The sequence below is a fragment of the Carassius auratus genome, chromosome 34 (genome assembly GCF_003368295.1).
Source record: "Carassius auratus strain Wakin chromosome 34, ASM336829v1, whole genome shotgun sequence".
Lineage (NCBI taxonomy): Eukaryota > Metazoa > Chordata > Actinopteri > Cypriniformes > Cyprinidae > Carassius > Carassius auratus.
Genome location: NC_039276.1, coordinates 17,321,819 through 17,345,632, shown reverse-complemented (window position 1 = coordinate 17,345,632; position 23,814 = coordinate 17,321,819). Strand labels below are relative to the sequence as shown.

Here is a 23,814-nt window from a genome sequence, read left to right as displayed (position 1 = left end):
GTATATTTATTGCAGTAATAATATTAAATATTATTAAATGTAAAATTACAGTTTTCTATTTTAGTGTGTTTTAAAATGTAATTTATTCCTGTTTCTCTTGATTAATTTAATACTTTAAAACCCCAAACTTTTGAACAGTGTTTTATATTACATTTTTGTGATATATTTGAAATAATTATGTATATGATGTACTGTAACAGCCAACATGACGTGTGTGTGTGTGTGTGTGTGTGCGCGCGAGTGCGAGTGTGTGTTCCTGACAGCCGCTTAGACTCTTTTCTCAAAGTGCCGCCATCTCTCAGTAGTCAAGGCCATGGCATGCGTGTTATCTTTCCATGACACACTCCCACTTGATGCATGTACATGTCATCTGAGTGAATCCTAAACATGTGATTCCCCTCAGTGTCTGCAGGACTGCATGTCTGTTCACGGCTTCAGTGACCCTGGGGCGGGTTGTGGCCAGGCTTTGAGCCGGTCAGGTGCTCTGAATGGTAGAGCGAGTTGACAGACGGCTGTGTGTCACTGCACATTTCTAACACACACATGCACAAGTGGAGCAGAGCTTTGTAAGACTGCTGTCCCTGACTTGACTACGGGGAGGAGGGCATTCCTGGGGCGTGGGGGGAATCTTAAGAGGGAGGATGTGACACTCAGGCTTCCTAATAGACTTGGATCTCATCTCTGTTCTCTGGCACCGGGCAGCTCTCAGCACTCTCATAATTATTACGTTCTCTGAATGCCTCCTGATTGATTCAGTCTGCAGTCCTAAACTAAACACACAATGTCTTCAGCTCACATTCAGCTACTACTTCATTTATGTCTTGCACTTCAGTGTCCACTTTTGATTTGAATCGACCCTGCCAATATATCAACCGTGGTATCTTTCATCTCTACTGAGCGGCAGGGATCTATGTATTCAGTGATTTTGGGTTAAGGAAGCAGCATCTTGCAGATTCAGACCAGTTTCACCTGAATTATGCCTCTGAATTGTGCAGTGGCCACCTCTGAAAAAAGATTTTCCTCGTGTGGTAACTGGAAACTTTTTGTTGTGGTACACATTTAAATGGTCTTTTAGTTGATATTGCTTTTTGTTGTCTTCATTTACATATGTGCTCTTGGGAGAAACCCAAAATTCTGATTAGTTAGATTATATAACTTTCTAGAGGCAGTGCTACCAAATGTAAGACTTCATGCTGGTGTTTTTAGGAAGCCAAACAATTTGAATAAAACAGTAGTAGTGGTAATAGTAATTTAATTTTTTCTTGAACACCAAATCAGCATTTTAAAAATGATTTCAGATTTTTAATCTTACTGACCCTAAACTTCTGAAAAATAGTGGATTGTCAACAAACATATAAGATAAACGCATCAATTAACTTACTTTATTGCAATTACATGTGCAAAAGGGCTTCTTTGGTAGTTGCATCACGTCTCACTGTTTTTCGTTTTTTCTCTCTGTTTCATTCATGGCATCTCATACCATGAGTGTTTCAAGTTCAAAACATATCTCGAGTCTGCTTCCGTGCTATTTCACTGAGCTCATTCTAGCTGAACACGATAACATGTCCGTTGTGAATGCAGCCCAACGTTACAGCACTTACTTGAGACCGTCTATTTGATTTCAGAGTTTGTCATGTGTTTTGAGTGTTCAGCAGCTGGGACGAGGGCTGGTGGAAACGAGTCATGTGCGTTTGTGAGTAAGCCCGGGTTGGGTTTCAGAAGGTCATATCTGTCACCCTCCCAGTTTTTCATACGCTCACACACTTTTCCAGCAGTGGCTCCAAGTGACATTAAGTGACCGGCTGGTTTATCCCCTACGCCCTGTCCATCCGTCCGTCAGTCTCTCCTGCTGCGCTCACGTGGCAGGCTGCTATCAGCCCGCTGGTGGTCAGCACACAAGCTCCAGCTGCTCTCCCTCGAGGCCCATTCTCTCCTCGGCACGGGTCACTCAGAGTTCTGCCGGCCCCAGGCCTTGCTATTTTTAAGAAGCCGTAAAGTCAGGTCTGATCAGGACAGACACAGGCAGAAGAGTTTAACACTTCAGCACACTTACTCTAGTTTGGCACCTGGCACTTCCCAGTTTCAGCTTTAGTGAATGCATAGGTGAGTCGCCACATAATGTGCATTGACACATGTGGCTGTATATGGTGAACGTGAGCAGATACGCTAGTGTGTGTGTGTGTGTGTGAATGAGAGAGCGTGCTTGCATTTGTCTGCTGGGAGTGACTGTGGGTCCGGCCCAGAGGAATGCGTGGCCTTTGCCGGTAACTGGCTTTGATCAGACATTCCTGTGGGAGCCTTTTCTCTCTCTCTCCCCCTCCCTGCCTCTCGCGTTTTTCGACATTCCTTTTTTTTTTTTCTCCCATCTCTTTTCCCAGTGGGCTTCATATGGAAAGGGGGAGATTTTGAGGTAAACATTTAGTGGGAGGGGACAGTAGTAACGGTGCTGGTGAACAAGAGCGATAGAGAAGGAGCTGCAGAAAACAGATGCTGGGAATTCACTGCAGCAATTTTCCACACTCTTCTTAATCCAAAACAGAACGGCCAGAGAGAAGTGACAGGGTTAAGAAACATCTTTCCTTATCCTTTCTGCTTCTGCTATTGCCCTTAACTGAGGTGTCACTGGGGAGGCACTACATTGCCATGTTCGAAGCGACTCAGAATGTCATGCTCAAGCCAACCGAGTCCTGGAGGGAAACTCTTCTAGACCACAGAGTCATGGACCTTTTCTTCACTGTGAGTACCAACTTATGCATTTATTCTGTCTGAGGTGTTTTCTTCAACTACCTGCTTGGAAACAGACTTTTTGACCGATGTTTTGACCAAATGACAATGCATCAGATATTGTTATAAATATTTAGCAGATATAGAAATATTTATAAGGCACGTTTAGAAGTGAGCTGCAGTTTTTGAAAAGTCTCTTGTGCTCACCAGAAATACTGTAAAAACTGTAATATATTTGAAATCTTGTTACATTATTATTACATTATTTTGCTTTTGTGAAAACTGATCCTTTTTTTACTTCAAGATTTGAGGAATTGAACATTCAGAAGAACAGTATTTATTTGAAGAAGATTTATCATTATAAATGCCTTTACTGTCACTTTTAATCGATTTAATGCATCGTTGAATAAAAGTATTTATTTCTTAAAAAAAAAAAACTTGCTAAAACCAAAACTTTTGAACGATAGGCTATTTGATATTGTATATGATGCTTTCAGCACTCCTGTAAAAACGTGAACTTGTGCTTTTACTCTGAAACGGGATCTGTGGGTGACACAACTGTCCCAGGGAAAAAACGTTCCCAAATGTGAAGTCTGTTGCTCACGGCAATAATGACAACATTACAAGGAAAATGTTTGGTAATAAGGTAATAAATAATTGTATTAGATGTGCATTAGTACAGATTTAGTGCTGACAGAGTTGTCCTGAGAAGCAAATCTATCATGAGAATTACTATATACCATGATTATCCATAGTTTCATTTTGATGTTAATGTTCAGATTTAAAGTGACGTGTAGCCAAATTTGGTGTCCCATACTCGGAATTTGTGATCTGCATTTAACTCATTCAAGTGTTACACACACACACACACACACACACACACACACACCCGGAACCATGACTGCCCTAGATGGCTGAATAAAGCAGCTTCTACTTCTTTAAATCTACTGTTAGACTCTATTTTCCCCAGAATATCATGTGTTATGCGTGCATACTGCATAATATACCTTCCAGTCATTAGAAATCCAGTCTAATGGCTCGTTACATCTCACAGAACTAATTCCTGTGAGGCTCAGGTTGTGATGTGTGGAACATTTATGTCAGGTTACACCGGCATCAGTGATTCATATGCCAGATAGCGTTCCGCTCTTTCTCCATTACCATTACACGTTCTCCGAGGCATGCGCTGCCAAAAAATGCTCTGCTTTCCACCATCAGTCTTGGGTGGTTTCTACAGCCAGATTAGACGTTACTTTCCTTCACTCTGCTGCTCAGGAATGAGTCAAGGTGCCAATACGCTGCTCCATCATTCACGCCTCTTTTTGAAGGAGGCTGCGATCTATAAACTGGCGACAAACTGCACAGCCGTTTAATAAGGGTCAATCTGTTGACCTGGAGGTCAAGGGCTGTTCAAACACAAGTGTATCATTTGTCTTTCTGGGATTTGCTGTTAGGAGTTTTAAGCATACTGAAATAACAGATAAATATGGTTGTTGTTGTTGTTGTTTTTTTAAGTTAGATTCTAAAACTTTTCATATATTTTTATTTTCTTAGTAAACTTCAGAGTCATGTAAAATGAAATGGAAATCAACTATTTTGGATTTTTGTAGTCAAAAGAATTTAACTGCTTTAGTATGACACACCCAAATCATCACTGGGTCATTCATATGTAGTTTAGTGGTTTCATTTGGTTGTATAGTATAAAGAAAAAAATAGCATTTAGTGATTTCAGTAATTTTTTTTTATAAATATTTATTTGACATTAAAGTATGTGTTGCCATTGTTGAAAAGCCGAATTGAATTTTCTGAGGTACAGTGTTGTAACACACGAAAACATCCAAGAAGATAAATACATTTATATACTCTCTTAAAAGTTTTGGGGTCAGTAAATAGTTAATATGATTATTATGATTAAATTGATCAAAAGTGAAAGTAAAAACATTTGTGATGTCACGAAATTTCAAATAAATGCTGTTCTTTTGAAGCTCACATAATTGCATTAAGAAAAAGAATTTTATATATATATATAATTTAATATTTTACAATATTATTGTTTGATTAATTACATAAAAATAAAAGATAGTACACAATAGTATCACATTAATGCAGCCTTGGCAAACAAATGAAACCTCTTTCAAAACATGTGAAAAAAAATGTGTGTAAATATTGGCTTTTGACAAATGTATTTATTTTTGACAAAAAAATTGAGATGGAGACAGCCGGTAAGTAGATGGAGAAATGAATGAGACCTGGAAAAATTGTGAGCCAGATTCAAACATTTATCCCCCATGTGAGCACCACAGTGTCTATACCGTGAATCTGATATCTGATTGTAACATTAGTTTAGGATGTATTTAGGATAGTTCAGTGAAGTCTCTTTGATGCTGAGCATGTAGTTCAGCAGTTCTGTGCAGCTCTTTTGGAGTGTTGTTTGAGCCATGTGATATTTAGTTGTATTTCCAGTGAGTGGGGGGAATGTTTTTGTTACGGGTTAAAGTGGTCTGCTGTCACACCCTCTAAGTGTCTTTACGAGTCTCCTTGTAGCTGTGTGTGGTGCGCTTGTTGTTTTTTACGCCCATGCCAGGGGGATCTATGTGTGTAAGGGTGAGTGCGTTTGTCGGCCTGTCAGTGGTGTCTGTGTGTGTTGGCTGGCTTCTCAGCTGTGCCCTGAACAGATGAGGGGGCGTCCAGACACGCGCTGCTGGGGTCAGAGGTGACTAAAGATGAAGTGCAGGATTAGACTCTGAACCCTGGATTCATAGCCCTGTTAACAGCCTCCAATCCTGCCTCGGGTGGTGGAGGGGGCAGGCCATCCATCTAAAGGTCTCTCTGCCTCTTTGATTGCTTTTCAGAGGTTCAGAAATGTGCAGAAGAGAGAAAATGAAGCATAAATTAAAATAAGTCTCATTCGCTTTGCACCTAATAAAGCCATGGCTGGGCTAACATTTTTCTACCAGCCAAACCGAATGAAGGGTGTTTTTGTCTGTGGTATTAGTTTAGGTTTGTTCTTACACCCTCTGGCTTAACATACACTCCTCCATGTAGTAACAAACAGTCACATTTTTATATATATATATTATTTTTATTTTATTTTATTTTTTTTTAAATCAAAAATGGATTATAATTTAGGACCCTTAAGATTTTGCATTGACATTTTATTTTCATAGTCGAGCACATTTCTCCACATTCTTATTACAGTGTGTCCAGGCACTTAACTTGTTTTTATTTTATTATTTTTATTAGTAGTGATTCTCATTACAGATCATACAATTTTTTTTTTTTTTTTTTTTGTATTTATTTTTGTGTAATTTATTATATATTTGTGCATTGAACAAGTGATATTTTATGAAGTTATTTATTGCATAATGAGGTCTCTATTCAGAAAACATCAATTTTTTTCTGTATGTATTTCTTTGTTTATTTGTAAATTTTAAAATCTTACATTTTTGTATTTTGTGGTTCAATATGATAGTTATGTCTTCATTACTTTTATTAATTTTTAAAGTACCTAATACAAAGACTTGTATAAAAAAAAATCATTTCAATATTTTTTGTATTGGAGTGATGAGAATAAGATTTTAATGAATATATTTGTATATCTGAGAATGAGGTGTCACAATTAAAAAAGAATTGTCAGGGTTTTTTGTATTAATTATATTGATATATTTCTTTATTTAGTATATATTCAATTTATTTATTTTTTTCCGTATTTTGGCTCCACATGTGTTAAGCGCTAAGCAGAGTTTTAGAAGCTGAGATCAGATTCTGACTCCGAGCATGTGTGTGGTTTGTTTATGGTATAAACACAATCAGGGCTTGTTATGGCACTTGGAGTATAACGCTGTCATGAGGTGATTGATTGTGGCCTCTGATTTTGTAACAGGATCTGAACACACTGAATGCAACCGAAGCAGTGAGCGGTGAGAATAGAAAGCAGGAGAGGGTCTAATCCTCCCCGTGGACAGACACAAGTCTTTGTCTTTTCTCTATTAATAGATCGCCCTGTCGCTTTTCTCTCTAGCATTCATTTCGGAAAGCTACCTAGTCTTGTTTTGATTCAGACACCCCCTCGCCCCCTGCCAGGCTCTAACTATAGTCAGACTCAAGGCGATTGGCATAGTTCACATGGCGCGGATGTTCTTCAGAGCAGCTGTTTGTACGGAGCATGCTGCTCACAGAGCGTTGGCCTTGTACTCTTTTTCTTTCTTCTCTTTCGCTATTCAGTTCTCTCTCTCTCTCTCATCTCCCCCTCACACCCTCTCTCTTTCTCTCTTTCTCTTTCTCCCTCCCTCCCTTTCTTCTTCAGCTCAGAAGATGATTTCACACCGCTCTAGCAGACAGGGCTGTGCTATAGGGTGTTAGCGTTAGCGCTTTACCCAGTGGCTGATGTTCATCGGTTTATCTGTAGGAGGTGGTATGTGTTGAGGAAATGCCACTTTAGGTTCGTCCACAGTCTTCCAGATCATTCAGCGGGCTCCGTCCAACTCCGTGCACGTCTTCGCAGAGCATCTCCACAAGAACGTCTGCCGAACAGACGAGAGAGCGTAAGATTCCAGGGATTTAAAGAAAAAGAGCAAAGGACCGTGCCAAACAACCACATGTGCTGGAGACTCGAGTCGGTCCGCTCAGAATTGTTTAGCTGTCTCTTCGGCCATGTAGTGCTCTCTTTTCGCCACTCGTCCTCGTGAACGCCTCGGACTGGATTGGTGATTGAGCAGCCGATCTGATAGATTGATTGATTGATTGATTGGCTTGGGTTGTGGCAGCCAAGTGTTTTTATCCGTAGCGAGATGCAGTAGTTTTGCCATTGGTGAAGGTGAGGGGTATTCCACAATTTTCCTCCGTTCATTATTTCACTGAGTAGGTTTCAGAGACTTGCGTGAGATGAGAAATCGAAGACAGACTGCGTATCTATGCGTAAGAGAGGGCAGAAGAAATGAATGCGGACAAGAAAGAAAGTATGTTTTTGTATGTCGTTGAGAGAGGCTTTTCTCTGTGATTCAGGGAGACTGTGTGTGAGCTCCTCGGCCAGTGTGTTTTGTCAGCTGCCCTTGGGCCGGTCTGTAGTTCCTCCTGGATTCTTTGAGGGGGTCTGTCTGGTTTTAACATTGTAGCATATACCTACAGTCCCATTTACAGACTCCAGAACTGCCTCTTTTCTCTCTCATGCACTCATGATATGATATCATTTGTCTGTTGGTGAGCTGCGTTGATGTCGGTTTAGAGAGTTGATCATGAAGTCTGTTTTAGGATATCTTGATCTTTATGTGGGATCATCAATGTTGGTTCTTGAGTTCATAGGAAAGTCCATAATCTGGTATCAGGCTTGCAGCTTTTATAATGCTCTTGAAAATAGGATTGTTTACGCCAGTGTAATGGGTTGAGTCAGAAATTACGTGTTTTTGTCTCTGTCTTGTAGGTGCACAGGAAAATCAGAGAGGACTCAGACATGGCTCAAGATTCCCTTCAGTGCTTGGCCCAGCTGGCCTCCATGCATGGCCCCATCTTCCCTGATGAGAACGCTCAGGTGACCTACCTGGCCCACCTGGTGGAGGGATTGCTCAGTATGATCAATGGGTGCGTTTCTCTGAAACGTTGTGTCATTCACTGTGTGCATGATATGCTTGTCATTCCCAAATGCATTGTTTTGTATTTAGATAACTGCATAGTAGTTGTCGAACAAAGGTGAACCTAATGAAAGCATGTCTAGGTTACGTTTCACCCTACAATCATTATAATTGATAAAATAATTTACATTTAGAATTTTTATTTTAGGACCAGTAATGAAATTTTACAGCAGTGCAAAACATATTAATGATCTTAAAAATATGCTTAATTCTCTAAGTAAAATGTAATTTATTTTTTATTTTTATTTTTTTTGTTAAATATGGACCAGACATGTTCTTCACAGTGAGATCTTGCCATATAGCAGGGTTAGAAAATTACCAGGACAAGTCACAAATCTACAACCCAATTTATTTTTAAAATAGGGCGGGAAAAACCCTTGACGTGTATAGATAATAAACAAATAATATACTACTACTACTACTACTGTTTAAGTATTTCTTTATTTTATTTCTAGAATTAAATACTATTAGTTTAATTTACTAAACTTAAATGAGGAAAATGTGTGTTCATAATGGCCTCTTGAAAATACTTTCCAGGAGCCAGATATTATCTACTAGTAAATTAAATTTTTGACACTGTTGTACAACATGTATTGGTGGAGTCGTGTGTTAGTACTCACAACCTAAATGCTCTGTAATGATGTCTCTGTGGCTTTAAATAACACACATTCTCTCATACACTGCTGTTTGGAATTTGAGAACAAGTAGATGAAGTAGGCGTAGTGAGTCGGGGTCTCTCCCCACTCCTCCCTCTCTCTGTTTCTGCCATTCTGTAATCACCTATTCCTGGAGCATTTTTCCAGTTGCATCATCGGAAAACCATGCGGCAGGTCCGCCAATCTGCGTGATTGAACTCTTCTGCTTACAATTTAAGTCCATCTGATATGGGTTAGAGGCGCAGTTGGGAGCATAAAGAAAGGCAGACCTCGAGTGCTCTTTCAGAACTAAAGGGGGTGGGGGGAGCGTATTTTCCCAGAATCCAGGAAGTGTGCCAGCACAACAGCAGTTTGGTGATGTGGTTGAAATCTCTAAGTCTCCCTTTTAGAGCAGCTGAGGTATTTGTGCTGATAGATAAATATTTTCCCTGTGACAGGATCGAGATTGAAGACTCTGAGGCCGTAGGCATCTCCAGCATCATCAGTAACCTCATCAGCACATTTCCCCGAAGCGTTCTGACAGCTCTCCCAAACGAGCTCTTCGCCTCTTTCATTAACTGCCTCACACTGCTCACGTGCTCGTTTGGTCGCAGCGCCGCCCTGGAGGAGGTGGTGAGTACTGCATTTGTACCACAACCAGAGTAGCTGAGGGGCTGTGGATGTCAAACTCGTTATTCTTTTTTTATTTTTAAATATAGAGAACTGCTCTGTTGCAGCGGACTTTTTATTAGTGCTGCACGATTAATCTCTGCAATATCGCTACGCAATATCGCATCACAATCGCAGAAGAATCGCATGCGATTATGAACACAATATTGCATAGCTTTTCAGGGAACTACGGCTCTGTGTAGTAAGTGCCGCTCCATTTGAAAGCAGGTGATGGATATTTAGTGCTAATCAAAGAACCGGCTTTGATGCATAGAAAGTTTAAAAGAACAGCTTTTGAGATAGAAATGCTTTGTAACATAATAAATGTTTTGCTTTCACTTTTGATCAATTTGATGCATCCTTGCAGAATAAAAATATCCTTCAAGCTCCAAACTCATGAACAGTAGTTTATATTAGTAAACTCCTTCGTGCCAAAGTAATGATTAAAAAATGTAAAAAAAAGTTTTCATTTAATTAAAAAATGTAAGTGTTCAGTAAATATAGGAGTATAATCTACACTAAAATTGGCAATCTGACATGTTATTTATAAATGTCATTGTGTTATTAAATTATAATTATTATAGTTTAAGTACTATTACAATGTTATTATACTACAGTTTATGAGTTATTTAACATCAGAATAACAGAGTAATTTATACTTTAAAAAAATGTCGGGGCAAACACTTGTAGAATTTAGCATGTAATGTAGAAAGAAAGGATGTGTCATGGGACATGATTAGCGTGAAGTCACGTATATCTCTCTTCCTCTAGCTGGATAAGGATGACATGGTGTACATGGAGGCGTATGATAAGCTGCTGGAGTCCTGGCTGACGCTGGTGCAGGAGGACGAACACTTCCCTCGGGGCTGTTTTGTCCAGCCGGCCGTGCAGGTCTTCAACTCCTACATTCAGTGTCACCTCGCCGCTCCCGACGGCACGAGAAACCTGGTCAGAACAACTGCGTTTATCCACCTTCACATCCAAACGCATCTTTCTCACCATGATAAATCTGTTCTTTTAACATTGTCAAAATATCTCTGGCTTACCAATTTGTTGGTAAATTGTTGCTTTTCTTGTAAATTTTTTTTTTTTGGTTGACTTTGTGGTTTGCTTTTCATCTTATTTAAAATGGAAAAGCAAGAACCACAACAAATGTCTAAAACCGTTTTCCTTCAAACAATTGCCCGCCAGAGTAACCGAGCCACTCCAGCACATGGTTTCAGTCAAATGCATTATTTATCTTTTTAGACTGCAAATGGTGTCGCTTCTCATGAAGAGGAAGAAATAAACGAATTACAGGAGGACGACAGAGAGCTGTTCTCAGATCAGCTGGCCAGTATCGGCATGTTGGGCCGCATCGCTGCAGACCACTGTATACCTCTGCTCACAGGGTACAGACACACTAAGCACTTCAGAGAAACCGCTGTAATAACCACTGTGGGCCTTACATTTCTCATCTGTCTTCAGATTGTTGGAGGACCGAGTCACACGGCTTCACGGGCAACTCCAGAGACACCAACAGCACCTCATGGCCTCAGCAGACCCGGGGACGGTGGAACGGAAGGTCCTAGATGACCTTTACGAAGACATTCATTGGCTCATTTTAGTGTCAGGTCTGTGTCAGTCTTAAAAAGACATTCTGAATTGATTTCTCATTCTGTCCTGATTTTCTCACCTTCATGTCATTCGTTTTCACTCACAAATGCGAGTCGCATGTTTAACGTCACACCCTCTATAGAGGTTTCATTCATCGAGGTCATTGTAATTCAGATGCGACTGGAGTTTATTATTATTTGGAGACCAGTCGAGTTGCTTTTTGTCATTTGTTCTGAAGTATTTGGTGTTTTCTCAGGTTACCTCTTGGCTGATGACCCTCAGGGTGAAACACCATTGATACCTTCAGAAGTGATGGAGTACTCTATCAAACACTCGACGGAGGTGGATATCAACACTACACTGCAGCTGCTCGGCTCTCCTGGAGAGAAGGCCACCTCCATCCCAGGATGCAACAGGACAGACTCTGTTATCAGGTAGAGAGTCCTCACAGTACACATGTGGCAGTGTGTCATTACTCTACTCTAAAGAAGATTCAGGTTTATTGGTAGTTATTAGCTATGGGATTTTTGATACATTATTATATGATTTCCTTTTTATTCAAATTTTTCATGTAATATTATCTAGATTTTATCTTGGGTTTCTTTTCTTTTTTGCAACGCTCTTATAAGTAGACCAGACAGTTTCAAGCTGGTTCTGTGCACTCAGGGCATTGTGCTAGGATATAGACTCCTGTCTTGTGTAGCATCCTCAATGACTTTTGACAACCATGAAGGTGTAGGAGGAGTTTGAGAGAGGATGTTATTAACACAATTGAAAATGGTGGAAAATATAGTTGGGTGTTGTTGTTGGCTTGAATTATCTGATTGTTTTGTTAAGTTATTCACAGAAATTTATGTGAAAGTTGATGCTAGAAATGTGATGAGGGTTTGAGAAATTGACCCAATATTTGATTAAAAAACATTTGCAGTGGAAAAAACGAACAGTTCCTCTGTATGCACCTTTAGTCACACAGTTACCGTTTCCAAAAAAATGGCAAAAAAGACTTCTTTCAAAAACCCTGACGATCAAAAGAATTTGATTGGTAGTGTGTCTCTCTAACGTTTGGTCTGATAAATGCCTTCAGACATAGCGGTAATGCCTCCAGACATAGCAGTAATGATCAGGTTGTGAGCAGATTACCCAGCCAGCTGTTTGCTGATCATGCTGCCTACAGAAACAATGACTTGTTTAAAATGTATCACTCAGAACTGCTGCTGGAGAGTGCAGGCGTGGTGTAGAACAGGCCGTTTGATCTGCAGTTCGTTTGACCAGTGGGGAATGGCCTGGCACGTGCCCAGCTAGGCCTGCCACTCGAACAGCAGCCCTCAAGTGGCCCCTGCCTCGGCGCCAGCCAATGCTGCAGCACCACTCCCCACACATTATTCAATTAGAGCCAGGCCAGGTGCCGCTCAGAGCCCAGGGTCAGAGGGGAGCACTGGGGCCCGGAGGCCAGCGTGTGCTCGGAAGCTATTTCCAAGTTGATTTTTGATTAATTTTAGGTTGCTGTTTTCAGCTGTTCTTTTTTTTATTTATTTTATTTCATAATATATTTAAACCGTAATAGGAAATATAAATACAAATTAAATGTTTAAAATGTATACAATTTTATATATAGCTAATAAAATTTAAATTTTTAAAGTTTGTGTTGTTGTTAGTAGTAGTAGTAGTATTACAGCATAAATATTATTTATAAAAAATATATAAATACACATTATTATTATTATATTATTGTTATTATGATTATTTTAATTGAAGGGGAAGGAGCAGAATATGGGCTGGAGTTGTTACATTTAAACACAGATTTTTTTTTTTCTTATTTTTTTTTTTTCTTGGCTTTTCCAAGCAGATATTTGATCTGATTCTAATCTGATTGGAATGGGATATAGACTGTGAATTTAATGAATAGTGTAATTGAAGTGATGTAGAAGCTGTTTAAGCGGTTACTGGTCGGGTCTCATAGAGAACTAGTGGTATTGTCTGCAAAAATCTGCCTGTAATCTGATTTGGGCTCAGTGGATGGTGTTATTCCAGAACTCTGGCATGGGATCGAGGTGAGGATTGAAAGACTGGAAGGACTCTGAGTTGATGGGTAAGGGGAGCGATGTGGAGGTCGGAGGATTTGGAGAGACCGTAGGCTGGTGAATGGGTGGGGGAAAGCGGGTAAACCGTTTTTTGTTGAGTTTCAGAGCATCTAGACAGAACCTGTATGAACTCTCTTCCATCCTTTCTGCCATTTCAGACCCTTGTTATTCTGAAGTACTCTCTTAATTTTCCTGTACACAATAGACTGTCAAATTCTATTTCAGATTGTTCTGCTGGCAGGAAATTGCCTTATACATATTCAGCTGGATTTGTATTTCCATTTCTCTACATCCCTCTGTCACAGGTTGTTATCGGCGGTGCTAAGAACCTCAGAAGTGGAATCTCGGGCTACACGAGCGAGCCTGACTGAGCTCCTGAGTCCTCAGATGGGCAAAGACATTGTCTGGTTTCTTCGGCGCTGGGCCAAGACATACCTGCTGGTGGATGAGAAACTCTACAGCCAAGTGAGTTAACAAAATGAGGTCAATCAGTCTGTGGAAACAGCCGGGGTGATGTCTGAATGAAGCCTCCAGTTTGTTTCTGTTTTGGCTCGTTTCGAAAATCACACACAAATTCCTGGAACCTAACCTAGACATTTTTTAATGTGACTCTATTCCTTCTGACTCTTCCTCTGAGTGTTTGTCTTTTACTTCTCTCCCTCAGATCAGTATACCTCTCAGCACAGCATTTGGAGCGGACACAGAGGGAGCGCAGTGGATTGTGGGATATCTTTTGGAGAAAGTGATCAATAATCTGTCAGTGTGGAGCTCTGAGTCAGAGCTGGCTAATGATACTGTGGAGCTGCTGGTGACTCTGGTGGAGAAGAGAGAGAGGTTTGTGTCTGCTTGCTGTCTGTATAGCTTAATGCCCCACAGGGCAGCTGCTCACTGACAGGCTCAAGGAGTGATGTGTGCGAATGTCTTCATATACTGTCAGGTGATACAAGACCAAATGTTTTTAATCTCCCCGCCTGCTGGTGGAATTGTGCTATTGCATTGCATAGTGATTTCTTAACTTACCATTGTGTAATGCTACATGAATAAATGTGAATTAACAGTAAATGGCACCGTATATCAGTGGGAATCTTTTTAGAAAGAAATATTGCATTAAGCAGTAGTGTCTGGCATTTGCTAACACTTAAGTTCATTCATAAAGGGATTTTTGTAAAGAATGCTGCTTTTTCCATCAAATGAAAGCATAGTGATTATGCTATGAAAGTGATACATATGACTCAACAACAATATTCAGATTCTTCTGAAGTCATGTGATTGCTTTGTATAAGGAATAAATAGACTGATGTTTAAAGGGTTAGTTTTTTTCTTCTGTGGAATAAAATACAATATTTTGAGGTGTATAGGTAACGCAAAAGTTGATGGTCCCCACTGACTTCCATAGTATGGGAAAACAAATTAAATGGAAGTCAGTGGGAACCAGAGACTATTTAGTTACGTTCTTCAAAATCTTACTTTATGTTCAGTGGATTTATTCAGGTTTGGAACAATTTGAGGGTAAACAAATGATTACAGAATATATATATTTTTTTAAATGTAATTTATTCCTATGAGGCAAAGCTAAATTTTCAGCATCATTACTCCAGTCTTCAGTGTCGCATGATCCTTCAGAAATCATTCTGATATGCTGATTTGATATTCAAGAAACATGAATTATTAGTGTTGAATTACAGTTTTTACAGTTGTCCCTCTTAATACTTTTCTGTAAAAAAATGCATAAAATAAAATAGAATTCCTTCACCAGTTCATAATAATTGCATTTATTTGAAATACAAATCCTTTGTAAGGTTATAATTTTCTTTACTGTCATATTTGATCAATTTACTGCATACTGAGTAAGTTTAAAAAAAAAATATCTTACTGAACCCAAACTTTTTGACTAGCTCATGTGCATGTTTAAACCTGGCAAATTCAAACTCTTGCAAGTTGCAGAAATGACAGTGATGCAACACATTTAAATGTCATTCAGGTCATATGAGCGATGGAAAGATGATTTCTTAGGAGAACGATTCCATTAAGTCTTCAGTAAAATATGAGGCTTGTTCATCTGTGTTTATCTCAACTCTTTCCTCTCTCACGGTCCAGGGCGAACATCGTGGTGCAGTGTGAGAACTGGTGGAACTTGGCCAAGCAGTTTGCCAGTCGCAGCCCTCCTTTGCATATGCTGTCCAGCACAGTCCAGCGGACCCTGATGAAGGCCCTTGTCCTGGGCGGCTTTGCTCACATGGATTCTGATACCAAACAGCAATACTGGGCCGAGGTGAGAAACCAAATGATTATTGAGAAATATCTGGAAGGTCAAGCGTTGTTCTGAAGAGACCACAAAGCAGGGAAAAGTTAGTTTATGAAGCATGACCTCATTACTCTTACTCTTCAGGTACTGCATCCTCTCCAGCAGCGCTTCCTCAACCTCATTAACCAGGAGAACTTTGCTCAGATCTGTCAAGAGGAAGCTGTGAAGCAGGAGATCGTTGCCACTCTGGAAGCTCTGTGTGGCATCGCTGAAGCGACGCAGATCGACAATGTGGCATCTCTCTTCAGCTTCCTCATGGACTTCCTGTCCAGCTGCATTGGCCTCATGGAGGTCTACAGAAACTCCCCAGAAACGGTCAACCTCATCATCGAGGTTTTTGTGGAAGTGGCCCACAAACAGATCTGCTACTTGGGCGAGGTGAGACATTAGAGCTTGCACTGATTCTTGATGTGTTCACACATTTTGGATGTAGCCTTCCATGCGTGGTATTTGTAGAAAAGACAGCACTCGTACTGCATCCTAAATATGTTTTTCAATGCATCACCTCTCTTTCTCCACAGACTAAGTCTATGAAACTGTATGAGGTGTGCTTGACGCTGCTGCAGGTTTACTCCAAGAACAATCTGGGTCGCAAGAGACTCGATGTAGCCGCAGAGGAGGACCAGTACCAGGACCTTCTGCTCATCATGGAGCTCCTCACCAACCTGCTCTCCAAAGAGTTCATCGACTTCAGTGACACCGGTATGAGCATTCGTTCATGGTTCATGTCATTTACATCATATATGTGAGCCTTTTCCTGAGAGATGAAGAATGTGTGTGTTTTGAGTGCAGATGAAGTGTTTCGTGGGCAGGAGCAGAGCTCTGGTGCTGGACGGCCCGTATCAGCTGCTGATGTTGTGCTGTATGGGGTTAATATTGTGCTGCCCCTCATGTCTCAGGATTTGCTTAAGGTAAAATTAGATTTTGAGATGTATTTTGAAAGTTTTTACATCGTTTCATATCAGCTCAGAAACTTGAAGTAAAAGGTGTTCTACTGTTCTGAAGTACGCTGTCTTTTTCTTCTACCCAGTTCCCTTCTCTGTGTAACCAGTACTATAAGCTCATCACCTTTATCTGTGAGATCTTCCCAGAGAAGATCCCTCAGCTGCCTGAGGAGCTCTTCAAAAGTCTCATGTGCTCCCTGGAGCTGGGCATGACCTCGTATCCTTGCTGTTTTTGTGTATACAGAAGACAGAGTTACGTTATTTAAAGTCTGCATATTGTGTTGGATGTAATTGTTGAGAGTTTTTGTTGTTGAATTATGGTGTCTAGGGATTTTCCTTAACACACACGCTGCAGGATGAGCTCAGAGATCAGTCAGCTGTGTCTGGAGGCTTTATCCCCATTGGCTGAGCAGTGCGCCAAGACACAGGAAAAGGACACGCCCCTATTTATTGCCACACGACATTTCCTTAAAGTGAGTCACATGCTGTCTAAACCAACTGTTTTGGGTTTGTAACGCGCGATGTCTGTCTGAAAGTAATACTTTTTTCAAAAACAAGTCTTACTAACCCCAAATTTCTGAACAGTAGAGTACATAATACAACAATGAAAGAGAACATCTCAGCACAAAAAATAAACACATTTTACACTATATTTTCTCAAAATTCACAAAAAAAAAGTTTTTCTATTGACGAGGCAGACATAAAAGGTAAGTATGAATTGAGAGTTATTGGCTCAAACTAGCCTTCATTGTAATGTCATAGTCTGAGATTAATATATAATATAATATGTTGATTGATAATGTACATTTCTCTGTCACTCTTTCTTCTCCCATAGCTGGTGTTTGACATGCTGGTGCTCCAGAAGCACAACACTGAGATGACCGTAGCAGCAGGAGAAGCGCTCTATACACTAGTGTGCCTTCACCAGGCATGTTTAATGCTTGCAGTATGAATTTGACCTGAAAGAGATGGATGATCGTATGTATTAGCAGCTGATTCAGTGTTTTAATAAGTGATGGTGTTTGTCTCAGGTGGAGTATTCAGAACTGGTGGAGACGCTGCTCTCGAATCAAAGGGACGCCGTGATCTACCAGCGGCTGGCGGACGCCTTCAACAGCCTCACTGCCAGCAGCACACCTCCAACCATGGACCGCAAACAGAAGGTGGCCTTCCTGAAGAGCCTGGAGGAGTTTGTTGCCAACGTGGGGGGGCTTCTGTGTGTCAAATAAGCCACTTCCTCCAGCAACTATCCACAACAGCGTCCCCTCTCCACTCCCTCTACCACTCAGAGAAGAGATGCTCAGCTCCTGCCGCACAGGCCTGAGACGCCTCTGGGCCTTCTGACACACAGAGAGGAGAGAGAGGCTGGTGAAGTCCGAGAGGACAGGGGATGGCCGGCCGTGATCATCTCAGTCTGATCTGACCATTGTTTACCGACCACTGAGAGCCCCTCATATGAACATTTGTGAAATGCAGAGGGGTAATCTTTCTTAAAACTGACCCCTGCCTTCCCCTTTTACACACAAACTCAGTCTTTTGCAGACGCTTCTTCTCGAGTGCCTTTGGTTCCTCACGGCTCAGATCCAGCGGTGTCTACAGTGACAGATAGAACCGTGTCGTACTGCTATCATCACGGTAGCTAAGATTGTGAGCTGTGGTTGCCATATTAATGAAAAAGCCTTTCACAATGAAACTTTAATTGCAGGAAGGCCCTTTTGGAAAACCAAATCACTTTTGTGTTTAAGGGTGTATATTAGGGGTGTAACGATACGCGTATTCGTATTGAACCGTTCGGTACGACGCTTTCGGTTCGGTACGCGGTACGCATTATGTATACCGAACGGTTCGTTGGAGTAATTAATTATATTTGGAAAAAAAAAAAAAAGAGAGAGATAGAAATATAATGATATGCGTTCAACAAGGTAGCCCAATAACCCAAACAACGTAACAGGCAACGCCCCTGACACTCCCGAAGAAGAAAAAAACACCCTCTTATATGTTTATGTTAGGCTACTCAGCAGGCGCTCGCTCACTCAGTACGCGCTGAAGGCTCGTTGCAAAATAGCCAATGCGTTTAACAGACTAGAAATGAGAAGATCCTCCAATAACCAACAGGTCTGGTGTTTGGGTGCACTTTGGATTCCCTTTAAGCTGTAATGGTGATGGCAAGAGAGCGCTCGGGCAGAAGCGCTCGGGCTCGCTCATGAGGCGTCTGTCTTTGCTAAGCAACAATGACGTGCTCTCTCCATGAGACGCGGAAATTTCAGCGAAGGATAAATGGATTTCCTGCTCTAAAAATCGCTTGCAGTAGCTCTGCTACTAAATTTATTTCAAAATTGCAATCCATATACAACTATGATCAGCTGATCCTTCATCTTGGCTGAGCTCTCAACGTTGTTACGGGAAAGGATGAAGCTGATTGGTTGGTTCTTGTCACATGACCCGCGGTGCGCTTGCGGCATTCTGAAAAGTTGAGATGTTTTTACATTTTGCTGTATCTAAAACGTATCGAACCGAACCGAACCGAACCGTGACATCAGTGTATCGTATCGAACCGAACCGTGAATTTTGTGAACCGTTACACCCCTAGTGTATATATATTTTGAAAAAAAAAGACGAAAAAAATGAAAGTGTTTAAAATGACTAAAAGGTTTTTATAAGATTATAGTTGACAGAATTTTTTTATTGTAACTTCAGTGGGGGGGGGGTGAAATTTTTTTTTTTTTTTTTTTTTTGATTGATTGTAGTTTTACTCTGTCTTTGATCATTTCGCCCTGATCGCAGCAGTTATCACTGAAAGAGTTCTCAACAAAAATTCATGTCAGACGAATTATGATGAATTTTTCAGATGATCACCTGATGTTCCCAATAATTAGTTTTTCTGAAATAACTTCAGCAAGGTTCCACTTAGACTAGCACATGCACACTCCGCCTCAGAGTTGCTGTAGCAATAAAATACCAAAAATTATGACCGAGGCATGTCAGTTGTTTTCTTCAGGGCATTTAATGGTCTTTATTTCCATTGTTCAAAGCACTAATTGTTATTTTGGAATGTCTGAAATGATCTGTAAAGTGTATATAAACTTGCTATAAAAACGGAGTCGTCTTTCTTGGTCTACATTTTCTCTGTTACTGTCTGAATGAAATGTCTGGTCTGTAAATATGATCGCGCGTTTCGATTGCTTTTGGGCTTTCGCGTGATTGTACTCCCTCGGCCACCGTAGTGCAAACACGTGTGAAGTTGTTTGCTACGTTCTGTTCCTCTGTTTAAAGCTTCTAAAATACAGTTTAAATACACACTGTAACGGTGTCGTTCATTGGTAAGTGTAAATACTAGTTTAAACCTAAGTTAGGTCTATATATAATATCGTTTGCGACAGTTAGCATCATTAGTGAATTTGCGTTATGCCGTGTTATTCAGCATGCATCCCGTGGTTGACGTGTTCCCGTGTCATTTAGTGAAAAGGATCTGTTATCATGAGTGACTGTGAGGATGATGTGCCTCGGCTCTCCGCGGAGACCCTCGCAGCGCTGCACGAGTTTTACGCCGAGAGTGGAAGGACTGGACCGGAACAAAACTCCATGAAGACTGACAAGTTCAGTGTCGGTGCTGTAGAGGAAGACTGGGTACAGTAACGTTACATCTACTAGAAGTGCCTTGAGTGAAATGTTGATTGTTATACATTGTTGTATATATTTGTTAGACACAAGTATATTAAGTGCGTAGTGAGATCAGTAAGCAGCTCTTGTTTCTGCACACAGCGCATGAGTCAGTTCTGGTACAGCGAAGACACGGCCGCACGGTTAGCAGAGGAAGTCATGCAGCAGGCTGGAGAACATGGCAGGTTGGTCTCGAGCGCATTTGGTCAGCTCTTACATGTATGTGCAGTCGTTATAGCATGTGTAGAACAGAAGGTCAGCAGTGATGGGTGTTCATTTGTTGGCCCTGGCGGAGGTTACTCAATACACCAGCAGGAGGCGACAACTGATGGGTTTTTAATTGTGCGGCGACATAGTCGATCATAGTCATAGAAAAACTCAAAAGATTAACATTTACATGTAATTGTTCTTATGTCTCATTAAATGGGAAAATACTCTTGAAATTTGACTGGCTGACTTCACCATTAATCTAAACGAGTCACAAGCGTTTTATTTTAGATTCAAAACAACCTGAAGTTTCTTTTTTTAAATCTGATTGGCTTCAGTAAGCTATAGTTTAGACTAAAGAGAAAGTTTTGAGTTCTGAAACTTGCAGGATGTTTTTATAGTAACGTGATCCATTATATGTCAAAAGATCAAGGGAATTTTGATTTCTCAGTTCATGTTTCATTGTTAAATAACAATAATGTTGTGTAATAATTTTTATAAAATTTTAAATAGATGTTTTATATTTGAATTTAATTTATTTCTGTGAAGACAAAGCTGAATCTCAGCATCATTACTCAAGTCTTTAGTGTCACACGATCCTTCAGAAATCCTTATAATATACTGATTTGGTGCTCAATTAGCACTTTTTCTTCACATCAATGTTAAAAACATTTGTGCTGATTAATATTTTTTTGCAAACCATGATTCATTCTTCTATGAACAGAAAATCCTAAAGAACAGCATTTATTTGAAATAGTAAAGACGTTTACAGTGTTACAAAAGATTTATCTCATTTTTGATCTTGGTAAATAGGTTTCCACTCTTTTTGAAAAAAATAAAAATAAAATAATAATAATCTTACTGACCCCAATACATATTACCGCTCCATTATGTGTCCCCCCTTACCCTAAGGTTTTTTGTTTTCTTTTTTCTATTAGGATAGCTTGTATAAGTGCACCAAGTGTGTATCAGAAACTGAAACAGTTGGACTCCACGAGGTCGGACAGCGTGTCTGCTGTTTTGCTGGAGTTTGATCGACGTTTCGCAGCATATGGAGATGAGTTTGTGTTTTATGATTACAACAACCCTCTGTGTCTGCCTGAGGATCTCCTTCCTCAGAGCTTTGACATCGTCATCGCAGATCCTCCGTACCTCTCTGAAGAGTGTCTCGGCAAGGTGGCACTCACCATTAAATACCTCACGAAGGGAAAAATCCTGCTCTGCACAGGCAAGTGGAAATTAATATATATAATATATACATATATAATGTTTCAGATTCTTAAAAAGTTTTTTTTTTATGTCTTATGTTCATCTTTGCCTTATTTTTATAGGAGCTATTATGGAGGAGCCTGCTGGGAAACTTATGGATCTAAAGATATGCAGTTTTTTACCAAAACACAATCACAATCTGGCCAATGAGTTCCGCTGCTATGTGAACTATGAATCAAGCCTTCTCTCATGATAAAGGCTTTCAATCTGACAACATTTGAAGGTTTTTTTTTTTTTTCATGAAACATCAGAAGGAACAATGTGGAACAATAAATACTCAGCAATGCACAGCAAGATCCAGATATTACAGCGGAGCATTTGGCCCTTCATCAATTTTTGATTATGCTTTGGTTAACTTGTATTGTCAATTGCACACTCAACTTTCAGGCATAGAATTGAAGCAAACTATTTTAAATGTGTTTAAAAATGGCTGGAAGTGAAAGTTTGGAATGCATTTATATATAATATACAATACACTAGACTTGCGTTATCATTGTTGTTGATGGTGGTTTGAATAAAGTAATCAGGAGAACTGACAAAGTCAAGCTAAATAGTATGTCCTCTTGTACATGATCTCCATGCTTGCCTTTAACAGCAGCATTTCTAGTGATCTTCTGTATACTTGAAAACAGTTGAACTATATTAGGTTATCCAAAACCATGATGCTGACTGGCTTTTCCTCAAGTACTTTGGATTAGAAAATGTTTGTATCTTGGCACAGTAAGTTTTCCTTTTGCTTGGCACTGCAGACTAGAATCTGCAGCTGTGAGAGCAAGTTCTGAAGGAAAGAAAGAAAACTGACAGAAAAAAAAAGTCTAAAACTAAATCAGATTAGTTCTTTCTAAAGGTGCTGGGATTTTTAGATGAGACTCTTTTCACGCTTGGCTTGCTCTTCTGTGTTTTTCTGTCTCTTTCCAGCAGTGGCACACAAGTACAACCCACGGCGACGGACACGTAGCTCTCGGTGTAGGAGCGACGGCCCCCGACGCACGAGCCGGTCCGGCGCAGAATGACGGTCGGCGTGTACACCGGAGTGCTGCGGAAGCGGTCACTTTCCTCCCCGTTCGGTCCGGTCAGGCATCCCTTACACAAACAATACGCCTCAGGGAGATATCGAGGGTACCTCGCTGGATCATGAGAGATTCTGGGATCAGTAACAATAAAAAAAATATTTTATAATTACAGACAAAAAGGCGAGACATCTTACAAGACGTCGGGAACACATAATCGAACCGTTTCTTCAGAACTGAATCATTTTCATGACCGAAACCAAATCGATTCCTGATTGAATTATTCATTTGAGTCAGTTGCCTCAAATACGTCTGAATCAGACGCTACGGTTATTGAATTAATCTGATCTGCTAAAATCGCACTTCGCCATTTGGAAAGAATCCAAAAATTGTGGTAGCTTATTTTTGTCTATTTTTTATGACGTTATTCTTATACACGAGTAGCTTATTTTGTACGGTATTTGTATTTACTTATACGAATTAACTGTTAACACGTTTGTTTGTATTTTTATATAATATACAGTTAGGGTCCAGTTGCTGGATTGCATTTATGCCGCCACTATGTCCGATAAAAACCCACTTCTAAACTCCTTTTATTTCCATCTTAGTCTTCAGGGTTTTGGAGTCTTACCTGTACGCCCACGGCGAGAGGCTGAGGAAGTTGACTGGGGGTCGTTGTCTGTCGCGCGCCAGGCGAGACGCTGATTGACAGGTCAGATTCTGTCGCTCTGGAAGGGCGAGCTGCAGGGTGTGATGAAACGCGTTGAGCACCCCAACGGACAGCCTCCCGAACATCTGCTCCAGAATCTCCTCTGGTAAGTCCAGGCATGAGCGAGTCCTCGGTGCTCTCCTGGACACCTTCAGTCCCCGTTCACCCGGCGCGCTCCCGCAGCACCACAGCAACACCAACACAAGCGTCGAAACACCTCGACCACGCATTTCAGTTTAAACCGAGTCTAAACGCGCTTTAGGGGGAGATTTCTGGGAAAGATGTATTCAAGTAACCTTTTGAGAGCTCTTAAATCGACCTCCAGAAACTGCCCAGTCGTTGCGTAAAGCTGTGTCTCATCCGCCGTCCCGTAAATGC

The 23,814-nt window shown here is 40.6% G+C and overlaps 3 protein-coding genes across 3 annotated transcripts in view; 2 read left to right on the top strand and 1 right to left on the bottom strand.

The window, feature by feature from the left end:
- LOC113053389 (exportin-4) overlaps nt 1–18,333 on the top strand; it is a 29,066-nt gene extending 10,733 nt beyond the window's left edge. The window contains exons 7-23 of the mRNA XM_026218373.1: nt 2,624–2,736; nt 8,144–8,301; nt 9,445–9,619; nt 10,427–10,603; nt 10,904–11,046; nt 11,123–11,268; nt 11,508–11,685; nt 13,638–13,797; nt 13,997–14,166; nt 15,430–15,604; nt 15,722–16,015; nt 16,159–16,339; nt 16,430–16,548; nt 16,668–16,798; nt 16,937–17,054; nt 17,417–17,509; nt 17,613–18,333. Coding sequence (XP_026074158.1) covers nt 2,624–2,736; nt 8,144–8,301; nt 9,445–9,619; nt 10,427–10,603; nt 10,904–11,046; nt 11,123–11,268; nt 11,508–11,685; nt 13,638–13,797; nt 13,997–14,166; nt 15,430–15,604; nt 15,722–16,015; nt 16,159–16,339; nt 16,430–16,548; nt 16,668–16,798; nt 16,937–17,054; nt 17,417–17,509; nt 17,613–17,810 — 2,729 coding nt within the window. The 3' untranslated portion in view covers nt 17,811–18,333. The remainder of the gene's footprint in view (nt 1–2,623; nt 2,737–8,143; nt 8,302–9,444; nt 9,620–10,426; nt 10,604–10,903; nt 11,047–11,122; nt 11,269–11,507; nt 11,686–13,637; nt 13,798–13,996; nt 14,167–15,429; nt 15,605–15,721; nt 16,016–16,158; nt 16,340–16,429; nt 16,549–16,667; nt 16,799–16,936; nt 17,055–17,416; nt 17,510–17,612) is intronic.
- Nucleotides 18,334–19,762: 1,429 nt separating this feature from the next.
- eef1akmt1 (EEF1A lysine methyltransferase 1) lies at nt 19,763–22,258 on the top strand. Its single transcript, XM_026218379.1, has 5 exons — nt 19,763–19,901; nt 20,041–20,208; nt 20,344–20,426; nt 21,387–21,676; nt 21,780–22,258. Exons 2-5 carry the CDS (start codon nt 20,059–20,061, stop codon nt 21,908–21,910), a joined length of 654 nt encoding a protein of 217 aa, XP_026074164.1. The 5' UTR covers nt 19,763–19,901; nt 20,041–20,058; the 3' UTR covers nt 21,911–22,258.
- Nucleotides 22,259–22,398: 140 nt separating this feature from the next.
- il17d (interleukin 17d) lies at nt 22,399–23,787 on the bottom strand. The gene is made up of 2 exons (XM_026218380.1): nt 23,359–23,787; nt 22,399–22,861 (listed from the first exon to the last, which is right to left on the bottom strand). The coding sequence occupies exons 1-2, from the start codon at nt 23,664–23,666 to the stop codon at nt 22,549–22,551; spliced, it is 621 nt and encodes a 206-aa protein (XP_026074165.1). The 5' UTR covers nt 23,667–23,787; the 3' UTR covers nt 22,399–22,548.
- Between the last annotated feature and the right edge of the window lie 27 nt (nt 23,788–23,814).